At 45.1% G+C, this 14,579-nt stretch overlaps 1 protein-coding gene across 1 annotated transcript; it reads left to right on the top strand.

The window, feature by feature from the left end:
- Positions 1-279: 279 nt before the first annotated feature.
- Positions 280-14,314, top strand: LOC147892214 (uncharacterized). The gene is made up of 6 exons (XM_087388374.1): positions 280-566; positions 641-725; positions 806-953; positions 1,702-1,818; positions 1,940-2,092; positions 13,622-14,314. The coding sequence occupies exons 1-6, from the start codon at positions 344-346 to the stop codon at positions 13,802-13,804; spliced, it is 909 nt and encodes a 302-aa protein (XP_087244500.1). The 5' UTR covers positions 280-343; the 3' UTR covers positions 13,805-14,314.
- The last annotated feature ends 265 nt before the right edge of the window (positions 14,315-14,579 follow it).

The following is a 14,579-nucleotide window of genomic DNA, read 5'->3' on the forward strand; positions in this document are numbered from 1 at the left end:
ACCAAGCTGTCCCTATCGGCAACAACTAGTTTTTTTGCTGGCCCCAACTCAAGAGCAAGGGCTCAAGCAAGCAATTGGGTTTTCCCTCCAAAACCGCCATGCGTGAGCCTAAATTGAAACTCTTGGTTTGCAAACCACCTCTTGTGTGTGAACATGCAATTCAAAGATTTACGCGTCCTCCACGAGGAATGCCCGTGGGTCACACATTCCTCTAGGAAAGTGTTGAGAGGAATTCCCTCTAGTCTAAGGAAGAGTGCTCCCGGTGCCCATTCCCCTATAATGAGGAGATAGCAGAGGAAATCTATCAACGTGGTCACCTTTTCCAGGGGGAAAATGCCTCCCGATGGCGATTCCCGAGTACTGTTCTAGCTGCTGCTTCGTCACCATCATCATCTTCATCTTCAATTTCTTGTATTGCGCAAGCTTTTCCTGTTGTGTGTGTGTGTTTGTAATGGATGCCGCTTCAAAGTTGGAGCTGGAGCAGGCTATCCAGCAAGCTGCCCTCCTCATCGCCTCCTCACATCCCATCCTGGCTTTCACTGGAGCCGGCATCTCAGTCGAATCTGGTACTTCCCTCTCCCACAATTGCTTTCCCTTTTTGAATCCAGCATACTCACCTCACTCCGAATTTTGTGTTTAGGCATCCCTGATTTTCGAAGCCCCGGTGGTCTCTGGACCAAGTATGATCCTGCCGTGTATTGTAACTTCATGGTGTTTCAAGACAGGTACCTTCTCTTCACGTGTCCCGCCTCTTTGCCTTCGCTTCTACGTCTGAGCCTGAAACTGTGACGTCGCTCTTGTGCAGACCTGAGTTGTTCTGGACTATGGCCGCGGAGATGCACGACACTGTGAGCCGTGCAGAACCAAATACTGCGCATTTCGCTTTGGCTGAACTTGAACGGCTGGATTTGCTGTCGTGCATCATCACGCAAAACGTCGACAACCTTCACCAGGTTGGTGCGTGGTGCGCCCCTTCTTTTTTGAACACCTACGAAAGGGATCGTGCTCTCACACAATGGCTCCTTGGAATTCAATCGTCGCTCTATGTGCTTGCTACATCGTAAACATGGCGACATTCAAATCTTCGAGCAGAAAGGGATCCTTAGCTTTTGCAAACTACTCCTTCCGGCTATGGAAGAATTAAAATTGACCATGTGAGCAACCACAGATGAGGAGGAAATCCGGCTAGCCGGCTAGCCGGGACTAGCTGCTGAGTAACGGCAAAGAAGTTCGTTTCGAATCTGGGCACATAGGCTGGATAGCTGATCATGCGAAGAGTTCCCGGATTTTAGGCGATATGGAGCGACAGTAGCAGGATGTGCTTCTAATTTTAGTGGGGCAGCTGGGCCAAGATAAGAAGACTTTCAACTAGCATTCAACTAGATTTTGCCATTGTTGCATATAAGGTTTCAATCTCCAATAAAAGAATCCATTGTATGAACTTTCTACTCTTAAAAACGAAGAAAAATAGTACAGTAAGTCTAACCTACATAAAGCATGCTACTATTATGAATATCGTAGAAAACATAGATTACTTGGGTGGTAGGACTGGGAGGTTGAGGACTGTGAAGATGTTTATCCTACGACATCTTAATTTATTGAGGATCCTTGTATTGGTATTCATATAATGTATAGGAGAGAGAGAGAGAGAGAGAGAGAGATGATTCTATACTCTCTGATGGATTTTTACTGCGTTTGTAGCAAGCAGGGAGCAAGAAAGTATATGAGCTGCATGGGAATGCTTCCACTGCAACTTGTATGTCTTGCAAAAAGAAATTTACTACAGATCATCTGATGAAGAAACTTAAGTTGAATGAAGTATGCATAATACTAGACCCTGCACGATTTCTATTATTTTAGCAAATTGGCATTTTCTGTGTGCTTTAGAAATGAATTTAATACATGCTTATGCTGTTTAATTTCTTATTTTCCAAGGCAGAATCTGAAATTCCCAAAGTGCCTAGTCTGTAATGGTATCGTCAAGATGGATGCAGTTCTTTTCGGAGAGGCTCTCCCTCGAATGATAATGAAAAATGCTATGCTTGCAGCCACAAAAGCGAAGGTTTTACTTGTTGTGGGCACTTCCCTCATGGTCTGTGGCTATCCTTTCCTTATTGTTTTATTGTCTCTTTTGATTTTCTTCCATGTTCACATGTTGGTGTCTAAGGTCAACAGATCAAAGTCTGAGGGGGATCCCAAACAGCCGCTTATACTGTGTAGCCTTTTCTGTGCTCAAGGAAATATCGAAAGCAACTACCTATCTGTCATCGGCATCTGTCAGTTCATGAACATCTGTCTGCAGCAGACTGGCAGCAATATGTATGGGACAGGCCAGCAGGGCATTTATAGTACCCACTGTTGGTATTTTAGGGGTTACCTCCCCTACCTGTGAGCCCTCAAATGAGGACACGGGGGAGATAGACCATAAGCTTAGGAGAAATGCCACATGGGCAGAGAGAGGGACTGCCACGGGGGCAGATCTGGGATGGCATGCAGGGCTGCCACATGGGCAGCATGCAACGTGCCGTGTGCTGAGGCATGAAGTCCCACCAGAGGGTATTCCGCAGAGCAGAAGACTGATAGTTTAGCCCATGAATTACACGCGGAAGTGTTTCACTACATAATCAAGCTTCATCAAGTGTGTGTATTTCACAACATTCATGTGTATGTGCAGACTAGCAAATAGACTGCTCTCAGCAACAAATATAGAAGCAATGCTTTACTGTCCGTCCACAAACTGGACAAGATACAATATCAAAAGGTTCTCCTACTAAATGCCTGGAACCTCTAGATCTTTGAGCCCACGTGCTTATGTAGACTCTCTATCTAGATGTCAACACCTTACTGCCCTGGAAGACAGCCTAGGCCTCAGCCAATGATGAGCTAAGTATGCAGCTCCTCTGACCCTCCTTCACATCCTGGATGTAGGCCCAGAAGAGATCTGCTGCTCCTTTCTGCTCTGTAAAGGCTGTACTGGATGCCAAAATGAGGCCGCAAGGGCCTTCTTTTATGAGGCTCAATGACCCCCAAACAGGACCAACTGGCAATCCCCTTATTGGCTGACTTTTACTGCACTTTGTGGGTCCACAAAACCATGGCCTTTTGGCCCTCCTTTCCACACTGGGGTCCAGCCCTTTGATCTGCCTAACCCCGACCTGGTTGGCTGGCTCGAACCAGCCCAACCAGTCCTTGTACTGGCCGACCTCCTTGCTGCCTACCCCGCCTTCTTCCTGGGCTTGTTGCAGGCCTTCACCCTGCCCACAATTCCCGCCAAAGACCTCGCCAGCTAGGCGCCTGTGCCCCGGGATAACCCGCCTTCTTGCTGCTCCTGATTCACCTCCCGCCAGGCCAGATCGAGAGCCTGATATCCCCGCCACCTGTTCTGTACAGATGCGCCATCTGTTGCAGTCTTCTCGGAGCTCCACTCTGCCACAGATTTGCTCTTGGAATGGAATTGCCTCTACCAGTCGCCTAACCCACTGTGCTGATCTATGCTTTCAGAAGGTTCCAGGTATTCCTCTTTTCTTTGTCTGATCCTTGCCCCCATGGAAGCCATGATGCTGCCCATGTGGCAGTCTCTCCCCCCGATGCTCTGCTCATATGGGGTCTTACAGAGGGGGAGGTGACCTTCTATATTCCAACAGGGGCAGCACCAGCGTGGACCAGAGGAGACCTTGCAAGGACAGCCAAGCTGGGCTGTTAGGGCCAAGATCTGCAGACCTGCATAGCAAACAGGTGCAGGTTGGAGCAGTGAGACAGGTTGGGGCAGGTCAGGAACCTGCAGCAGACAGTGCTGCCACGTGGCAGCAGGTGACAACGATTGCGCAGACTTGATGTCTGCAGTACTGGATCGGGACAGTGTATAGACTGGTCGGGCATGTTTCAGGGGGCTTCCAAGCCCTGTATAAAGGGCCCCAGGGGGGGCATCGCTTATTCACTCCACACTGGGCTGCCCACATAGCAGCAGGGAGGTCCTAAACACCCATAAAAGGTCCTCATGCAAGGCTGCCTACACAGCAGCAGGAAGGACAGGAAGCAAGGGAGATGTGCCTCACCATTGGCTGCATACGGAAGCTGCAAGGAGGCCAAGGATCACGGAGCAAACACTGCCTTACCATTGGCTGTCCATTGGAGCAGCAAGAAGCCGTGTTTGCAGGGAATCACTAGGCAGCCCACTGAAGCTCTAGGAGGGCACGCAGGCTCTGAGTGTTTTGAAAGCTGCTACAAGGAGGTAGGAGAACAGTCTTGTAGTCATAGGGGCCCCGGGCCATATCTAGGAAGCACCTTGCTGCTAGATGGTTGCACACTGTGCACCCCTTTTGTACAAGATTTTGGTCCATCTTTGGGACAGTATATATGCTACGTTCCAGTCAGAACATGGCATGACCTCAGATGGATCGGTGATAGAAGATCGTTAGAGAGACCAATGGTAATATGTATAAATGTAAATAATTGAGTATTTGTTCGGGTTACTTCATTAAGTGTGCACCCAGGACATGTGCCTAGGGGCAAGGTCAAACTTTAATGAATTAATGAGGACCCTAAAGGACCTAATTGATTAAAGGCATGGGGAAGGGAACTAAGGTCAAGCAAGCATATAATTATAGCAATGGGAGCTTCTAGGGAGCTGGGGGGCATCAGTCTTATGCTGAAAACATATGTACGCGGGTTTTGGACGTTGGCATCACCCAAGTTGGATGAGGCAACACCGTAGTGGCGTGAGTATATGCAATTAGTTGGGAGTTGATAGCAGCCTTGGATGCCTGTGGGTTTTTTCGAGAGTGAACTAATTGTTGTGCAACATTTTGGTCGAGCTGAGAGTAAGGACTGGGGTTTTGTCACGTGAAGCATGACCACAATGCAAGTATTCGTGTATAACTCCTTGTGTATCTACGCCAAGCTATGCACGTGGCTTGTGGAAGGCTTGTGGAAGGTGTTGTTGTAAAGCAGGGTGATGGTCACAGTAGACAAATTATATTAGCTTTTAATTGAAGCTTCAAGAAACATTGTATGACTCGGGATTGTTGCAAGCGTTAAGGTGTTGGGATACTTCGCTGATGATATATTAGTATGGGTCAATCACTCTGTTGGTGAAGAAAACTGCGGCAATTTCCTTTCGTATACCCATTTTGTGTTTCTTAGTAAATTGCTGAAGATATATGAGGTGGTTAAAGGACAGCGTCATCATTGTATGAGCTTGTTGGCTCATAGGTATCATTTTTGAAGTTTTGCTCATTGTCTCTTTGTTGTACACCTCACTCATGAACATGTACAGCAAATAGAATAGAGGAAGAGAGAGAACTCTGAATATATTCTTCCACCAACAGTGGGCAAAACACAGCTCAAACCGAGCACAAAACATCCAGCAAAGGGGCTGGCATATAACAGTAGAGAATTCTCTGCCTAAACTGCAACTCTCCCTCAGTCAGACGCTGCCTTGGATGAAGAGGCTTCAGTGGACTTAGATACAAAACTGGGTTGAGAGGAGGGCTTTATAAAGGGGGCCTGGCAGCCCCCTTCCTGGCCGACTAGAACCGACTGGTTGGCCAGTCTGTGGGCCAACCAACAGACTGGACCAACCAGCCCTTGGTTGGCTGGGTTGGCCAGACTTTCTAAGGCTCTCTTTCTTGGCAACAAGCCACTTGTCAAACTCTACATTACTTTCCTAAAAAGGCCCTGCCAGGGCCCTTTCCTGTTTCTGCTCACACCCCCTGCTGCCACGCAGTCAGCCCTTGTTCTTGCTGCAGATCTGCATCAGATCCACGTGCCACTTGGGATGGAGATTATGCTCCTGGAACTGCCCTTGCTGCCGCACAATCTTGCTGTCCAGGTACCCCACCCCCTCTCAATCTAATGACCTAGATGCACACGTCATATGGGCTCATAGGTGGGGCGATTGACTTCTAACAGAGGGCAAGGTGATTCACGTTGAGCGGTGGTAAGATATGTAAGCGAAGTGTCCAACTGATCATGTACTTTGGAAAATTGTTCTGAGCAGTGGCAGAATTGATCCCTAGAGCAATGAATTGATCATAATAGTTGTATATGTGAAGAAACAGCCTTCTCGTGAATGCAAATGTGTGCAATGCATGCAGAATTTGAATGCCAATTGCCCTCCAATGGTGAAGAGCGCCCTCGTGAGAGTACTTTCTATTTCGACCTACATGCAAGGTGTGTGAGAGATGGCGGATGAATGCAAGGTGAAAAGAGAATGCTATGTGAGATTCATAATGAAAGGGTGATACCCTTTCATTAATGTTCCTTGAGATAACTCAAGTTCCATCTTCCCATTTACACCTACCCTTAGCCTATGACCCATGCATCTATCATTCAATGCACTCTAATGCACCCTTCCTTTTCGTATTGCCACTAGGACCTAGACACGTGTGCACATTTTTATTAATAGAATAAGTATCACTTGTCCAAATTTGATGCCGTTTGAAGCAGTAGCTCCAGCTCAATTAGTCCTATCTACTCAGATGATCCACCGCCATAACAAATCGATTGGTGTCCATCATAGATACAAATACATGTTACACCATTGGCGTATAATATATAATAATGTATTAATGTCTACTAATCACGGATTACTGATTTCTCTTGTCATGACACTCCCTCTTGCTTAAATGGGTAGAAGTCCTCTTCTAGATCCTTTCTTGTCTCTTTCTCTTGCGTACGCTTTTTCTCTTTTACTTCTGCATTTTCATCTTCTCTTCATAATCTGCAAATAGTCTTCTCCTAGTAGTGCACGATCTCTTTTGAATCAGAACTTAAATCTCATCTTCAAGTTCTGGTTCCTTTTGATACTGAATATTCAAAATGCAGAAGTACCACTGCAGTGCCTCTTCAATATCTCTTCATACTCAGAACTCTCTTTTGAATACCAAGCTGCTGAAATCTCTTTATAGTAACCTGCTCAATAAGCTGAAACATATTCTCAACAAACTGGTCAGTATCGATTCTCTCACCCAAATGTTTCATTGAGCTAGGTGGACCTTGGCTATAGATGATTTTGTGATGGAGAACTACTTAATCTATAGAAACTATAGACCTTCAATCTCTTTTTTCAACTCTTCTATTTCAGCCCTGTTCATCCTATAAGACGCTCTACATGGAGGAGAAAATTCTTTATTCTCTGTCCATACTCTACAATGAATATGCCTACTCTCTATTTAGTTCACACATCCATACACTAGTGTTGGCTGAATGGATAGCATTTACTCTTGGTTCTATGTTCACCGTAGAGTCCTGGGATGAGGAGGTAGAAGCCTCACCCTCATGCTTGGATGCTTTGTGTTTCTCTTTTACAGAGTTGGTTTTGGGAATTTTGGCTAATAGAGTAGGACATTTATGCCATGGATGCCTTGGCTTATGTTTCTTACATCCGAAACATTTACCCTCCTTAATTAGCTTTTTCTTCTCATCGTCAGTCATGGAAGGAAATGGTATCCATCGAGGACGTGATTGGTTGTTAACATTTTGTACAATAGCTTTCTCTTTTCCTTTGTTGAAAGGCTTCCGAGGATTCAATTTCTTCTCAGCAATCTCATCCAATTTAGTGAGGTCTTTCAAGATGGTTGGGTTGAACATTTCAACCTCATACGTCACTTTCGGGGTTAGGGCTGCTAAATACTTCTTCCTTTTATCATCCTTACTCTTCTCAAGTAACTCTAAGTTTCCAGGACCTAGCTGTAACTTCAGCGTTACTCTCATTATCGAATTGCCTAAACCTTTCCCAGCAGAAGGTCAATTCTTCTTCATGCCTCGGAGGCATGAAAGTTGCCTTAAGCTGCTCTACAAATTTGGACCATTGAAGAATAGGATCTTTTCCCGTTTGCGATAAGGACCACCACATCAAAGCATCCTTCTGTAGATGTAGTGTGGCAAGAGCAAGCTTCTCATGGTCGGTCTTATCTTGATGGGCAAAATATAGCTCAAAATGGTGAATCCAATTGAGGATTTTATCCACCTCTCTTGCTCCATCATACTTTGGGAACTCTATTCTCTCTCGAGGTTGAAATTTGTCTCTCTTCAAGGGGGTACCTAAATCTTCATCACAAAATTAAGCACTCTCTTAGTCCCAAATTTTGTATCAAGGGGGGGGGGGTCACCCTGTTAGGACACCCCGTTCCCCGTCCAAAGACAAAAAAAAATCAGAGGAAGACCTTGCCTCAGGAGTTCCGATTTCAAGCCTTCAAATTTTCCCTGCATTCAGCGGATCAGATTTCGGGGTCTGGCGGCCTTGTCTTCTTGCGCTCAGTGGCCCTCTGCCTTCGCGCGCAGATTCCGACCAAGGGCCTGTTTCGCGCAGAGTTTTCATGAATGCAAATGTGTGCAATGCATGCAGAATTTGAATGCCAATTGGCCCTCCAATGGGAAAGAGCGCCCTCGTGAGAGTACTTCTTTCTATTTCGACCTACATGCAAGGTGTGTGAGAGATGGCGGATGAATGCAAGGTGAATAGAGAATGCTACGTGAGATTCATAATGAAAGGGTGATACCCCTTTCATTAATGTCCCTTGAGATCACTCAAGTTCCATCTTTCCATTTACACCTACACTTAGCCTATGACCCATGCATCTACCATTCAATGCACTCTAATGCATCCTTCCCTTTCCTATTGCCCCTAGGACCTAGACACGTGTGTGCACATTTTTATTAATAGAATAAGTATCACATGTCCAAATTCGATGCCGTTTGAAGCAGTAGCTCTAGCTCAGCTAGTCCTATCTACTTAGATGATGCACCGCCATAACAAATCGATCCGTGTCCATCATAAATACAAATACATGTTACACCATTGGTGTATAATATATAATAATGTATTAATGTCTACTAATCACGGATTAGTGATTTCTCTTGTCATGACAGTATAAATGCGATCAATCGTCCCATGGAGCTTGGCGCAGCGCAAGGGTAGCTGGTGGCCAACGAAGCTAACCTCAGCGAAGGTTGGGGATTGCAAAAAATCAACTTGGAGCAAGGTAGTGACATGAAAATTCTCTATGGGTTGGAATATTTTGAGATAGATCATGTGGACAGCCAACAAATGGAGATATGGAGTGAAGAGCTGTAAAGGAGAAATACGAGGGGGCACTTCATATCTCTGTCTTTCTGGGTTGATATACTTTTATTATATTACAGCTTTACAGTTTTGGAGTTCTAAACAGTTTTTGGTATTTGGATTATACCTCTCTAGCAGTGGTTTTGGGTCTAGTTTATGTGATTGTAATTACAGTATTGGATATTGTGTAACGAGGGCGCCCCCCTCCGCTCTTCCTACCCCCAACACATCCCCCTCCCCCTCCTAATAAACTCTGTAGACCCAAAACTTTGAACTCTATGGATAGAGGTAAAACAATAGAAATGGAAATTGAAGGAGAAATGTCACGGGTGGATCTCGTAGAATCAAGAGTCCGGCCGATCAGTAGGTGTCGTGCCCTATGGCCCATACAATATCTGGTAGGATTGCTGTTGTAGAGGACACCTTACTAGAAATTATGAATCAGCAGCTACATGATAATCTAGGACAGCTAGAGTTAAGAAGAATGGTCCAAGCGCTATTTACGAAACCATCTAGAGAGGAGAAAGGAAAGGCTCCGATGGAGCCAGAGTGTAGTGTGCCTATGGTCGAATATTTAAAGGTTGAAGTGTCAAATATGGCAAATTATAGACCAAAAAAGTATTCTGATCGGATGTCAGACCATAGCTCTGATGTCATTGAGGGTTGGTTACACAAATGGGATGAGGCATGTGCCATTTGTGAGATCAGGATTGTCAAGAAAATCCGCAAGGCCACACATGTTTTTAGAGGCAAATGATAGATGGTGGATAAAACAACAGAGAGATGAAAGCATTTCTTATCTCTTGACGAAGCATTGTGAGCTGGGGATGAGTACATGTATCTTCGTCAGAAGAATTCATTAGTAGCAGAATATACTGATAAGTTTAGGAGAATAGTCATGACAATACCTGAACCTCTTCCTCAATCGGTGAAATTAGAAGATTGTATCTTTGGATGGACATGATTAAGATGAAAGTTTGTGCAATGATGTGCTGTGCAATAGGGCAGAAATTGTACTTTGTCCCTTTTGCACATAGTACATGTACGCAAAGAAACACATTGTTTAAACCCTAAAGTTTGGAAACGTTTCAAATAAGAAGTAATGCTTTCATTACAACTATGATGGGTACATGAGGTTATGATAAGTATGGTCTTTAATTTTTAGGTTTGGGCCTGGCAATCACTAGAATACCCCCTTGTACAACTGCCTATCTCTCAATGAAGAAGGCATTTATCTTCATCCCCACTGAAGGGCTAGGCTGAGGCTATGAAGCTCTCCATGACTAAGGCTAACCTGCAAGGCTAGCTGGGAACTAATCCCATGATTGGATGGTGCATGTAGAAGCTACGGATGCTGTAGAACTGCTGCTGGCTGTATGGGCTGCTGCTGCTGCTGTACGGGCTGCTGGGGCTGCTGTGGATGCTGTTGTGGAGGTTATGGTGAAGGGAGCTGACTTCCTGGCTGCTGCAGGGTGTGATCCTGCTGCTGCTGAGCTGCTGAGGCTACTCTAGCAGGTGCTGCGGCTAGAGCTGTTGAGAGAAACAGTTGATATATTGTTACAAAACAGTCAGTCCACTCTTAGAAAACCCACAGGCGTCTGAGGCTGCTATCATCTCCCAGCCAATTGCATATATTTCACGCCACTACCGAGTTGCCTCACCAGCTTGGGTGGTTCCAGCAACAAAATGCATGTACACATGTTTGCAGCGTGAGACTCATGCTGCCCAATTCCCTAGCATCTCTCGCATCTGAACCGCATAGTTTGTAGCACTAGGCACATGTCGAGGTGCTCCAATCATAGTTGGACTCACTATTCTATAACCATAGTTCAAATCGAACCAATTCTTTCTTAGAGGAATGTTTTCTATCATTGTAGGCAATCTCCAACAATGGTAGACACTTGCTCAATGATAAATATGCTCTTAGCATATTTTTAAAAGTCTGATTGACTCCTTGGTCTGACAATCCATCTCAGGCCAAAGGCTTTGGACAAGCTCGTCCACTTTTTGAGTCTCCCTTATCTCGGTCATTAGAGCACTCTCTGATTTTGTGTAATTCCTATTATGCATAATGTGTGCCAACACATCAACAATCGTATTTTCCTTGCCTCTAGGCAACTCATCCTAAAGCAATCAGAGAAATTGAAGCTGAACTGACAGAAAAATGAACTCTGGTGTATGGACAGGCTCTTGGCAGGGATTCCGTACAGTTGTGCGGACAGAGGTGAGTGGGCGACTGTGGCAGTGCTGTACGGATTGTCAGTTCCGTGTAGGCGACAGTGTGCACGAACAAATTTGGCAGGTTAATCTTTGGCTGGAGGCCCAAAAGTGCCGACGACTGTAAAGATTGCTGAGAATGAACAAGTGGCGGCTGCATACTTGTAGGCTGGAGCTGCAAGTCCTTCAACTGCTGGTTGTGTCTGTACAGGAACTGAAGGACAGTGCAATGCAGTGTGAAAGTGGCGATGAACAGGAAAAAGGCTGTGCTGATCTACCGCGGGACTATGTGCAGGCTGCTGCAGCAGGTCGAGCTGGTCAAGGGCTGCAGTTATGCAAGAACAGAGTTGGGGGGAGGTTAGGCAGGATACCACTGTTGAGTGGAGTGGAGTTGAAGGGAAGTGGAATGCAATGGAGGGAAAACCAATGGAGCGTAGTTGCAGAATGGATAAAATGAAAGTACAAGAGTGTGGCCCAGCTTGGGACTAAATGTATTAGTCCTAATAGGACTAATACTAACTGTACTATCCTAGTACTAACTATACTAACTGTCCAAGGCTCATACCAGGGTTAATGTGGCAGCAAAGGAGACTATGGGCCTTGGGCTCTTTATTTAGGCAAGGTTCTGGCCTGCCGCGCACCTTAAGATGCCCCCAATCTGGGCCAACCCGTCTGTTGTAGGGATGACTAGCAGGCCAGCCTGCTGCAGACCTGCCTGACCTCACAGGTAGTCCAGTCGACCTGCAAATTGCCTCTAGGTGCCTGACTGACCTGCCTTTTTGACCAACTGGGCCATGGTCTGTATAAAGTCCCATCAGCCCACGATAAGGCCCCTCTGCGAGGCTCTCCTGGCATAGAACTTGCTGGACCTAACATGTGGCCCCACCAACCTGCAAATCCCCTCTTCAGTGCCTGGATGACCTGCCTTTTTGGCTGGCCAGGCCCTGAGCTGTATAAAGCCTTATTAGCCCATGATAAATCTCTTTTGCTGGGCTCTTTTCAGCCGCAGCCTTGCACAGGGTCACCCTGTCCTGTATGAAGGGTCATCCACACAGCCCTAATCTGCTACCTACCCAGCCCTGCTGCATGGTCACACCAGCCCATTGGGCTGGTCCACATTGCCAGCCTATGTGGCTGCTTAATGTGCTGCCCATGTGGCTGCCAGCCTGCTGCTCACATGTGGCTTTTAGATTGCGCATGTGCCTGCCCACATGGCATTTCTTCTATTACCATATCGCAGGTGTCCTGCCCCCATATCCTTTAATTGGGGCTTAACAACATATAGGCCTGTCCACTTGGGTGACCTTCATTTTGCTGTGCTATGCACCAAAAGATGTATCCTTCTCGCAATGCAGATTGGTTAACCAAGCTTATTTGGGTCTTCCTTATCAGTTTGTGTAAGACTTAGCTCAAATTGGCAGGTCCATTTCAGTGGTTTATCAGATCGCTTGCGCCCTAATATTTGGCCCTTGGCTTGGGCTTTCTTCATTCTGTCCCTTCTCTATTTGATCTGTAAAGAACAATTGAAGGTGGGAGCTTGAGCAGTTGCAGCTATTGGAAACTGGACAGTTTTGCACCTTGATGAGTCTTCATTTGAGGAGCATGATAAAGACATGGTTTTGACGCTTACTTTGCTGTGTATTCATCGAGATCTGTTTGTGTCGTCATATCTACTTGTGTGCATGATAGCAGAGTGAGATCTGAGAGCTAGTGTGATCCACGGGAACCTTTCTCCTGCAGCGTAGTGAGGTGGATGCTGCCCTATTATAGCTGACTGGGTCCCACTGTCTATGATCTCTCAAGAGCCTATTGTAACAACAATATTAAACTGGGGAGATAATTATCCACTTGTCGCAACGTTACTTCCAGAAGAATCGCTACTATTGCTCATCTTCTATGGGCTAATGAATGTATGAAACACCAATTTTTTTTCTACGTGTTTTTTTCCCAGATTATATTTTTAACAGGGTAGTGAGGTGTATGCTGCCTGGTCTAATGAATGTATGAAACATCAATTATATCTTTCTATGTGTTTACTTCCCAGATTATATTTTTAAAAGGGTAGTGAGGTGTATGCTGCCTTATTATAGATGACAGGGTTCCAATGTCTACGATCCCTTAAGGGCCTCTTGTAGCAACAATATTAAACTTGGGAGAGATTTATCTACTCGTGGCAACGTTACTGCCAGAAGAATTGCGACTATTCTTCTCTCCTAGGGGCTAATGAATGTATGACGCATCAATTATTTCTTCTAGGTTTCCCAGATTATATTTTTGACAAGGGGAGGATTCTTTGGGGTTTATATGTAAGTTTACTTGTTTATTTTGTTTTTCGGACAGGTTTCTCCTGCAAACATGGTGGTAGATTTGTGTAAAATGAATGGAGGCAAGTTGATAATATGTGACCCAAACCCTAGCAGCTCCAGTCTTGCAGATGCCATGTTGTGTGGGCCCGCAGGGGATGTCCTCCCAAGGCTTGTGAAAGCTTGCTCAACTTTGGTAAGCAGTTCAACATCAGCATGATATTAAGATCCCTCATCTACAGGAGCCTGCGTTTATGATGTCTTTGTACAGGTACCCAATCAGTATCATTGTATAGATACCTATGTATACATTAAAGGGACGTGCTCTTTTTGAGGGGATGACTCCAACTGCCAGCTGGATGTGTATCCTGTCTTCTGGAAGACAATTGTTATGCTTGATCAAAGTATTTATCCTCCATCAGGATGGACCGTCCATTAGATGATGGCTTGGAATATCTCTCATCAATGAGTTATGTTTCGTCTTATTTGCTGAATGGAATATTGTTATGCACCAATCACATTGTTTGTCCTCCATCAGGAAGTCTTGTCTGTTAGACAAAGGTCTTGAAATGTTTTTCAGCAACCCTGTAAATTGGTATTTGATTTGTGATTATACTAATTACAAATGGTGGTTGTGCTGCATTTATTATGGGCTAGTTCCTTGACAGTCTAGACTCAAGGGTATGCTTGTTTCTTAAATGTGAGATACTTTTTTGTATGTTATTGGAGAAACTTGATGGCCAGAGAAAAATTTAGATCATTTGTGAAATGGATGATTTATTCGTGAGCCTGTATTAGATGTAAAACAAGATGGAAACACAAGACTTTCAATCAAAGGAGGCAAGGAATCTTACGACTTGGCACCATCACTATCACAAATTTCCTGATTAACAATGTTGAAAGCTTCCCCCTTACATCTCTGTATTTTGTTAGCTGTATACCCTTACTGAACCTTTGTAATATATGATGGTGAGCACTTGATGGAAACAACAGGA

Source organism: Dipteris shenzhenensis, chromosome 17 (genome assembly GCF_047967505.1).
Source record: "Dipteris shenzhenensis isolate YYH24624 ecotype China chromosome 17, Dip_SZ_1.0, whole genome shotgun sequence".
NCBI classification, from domain to species: Eukaryota; Viridiplantae; Streptophyta; class Polypodiopsida; order Gleicheniales; family Dipteridaceae; genus Dipteris; species Dipteris shenzhenensis.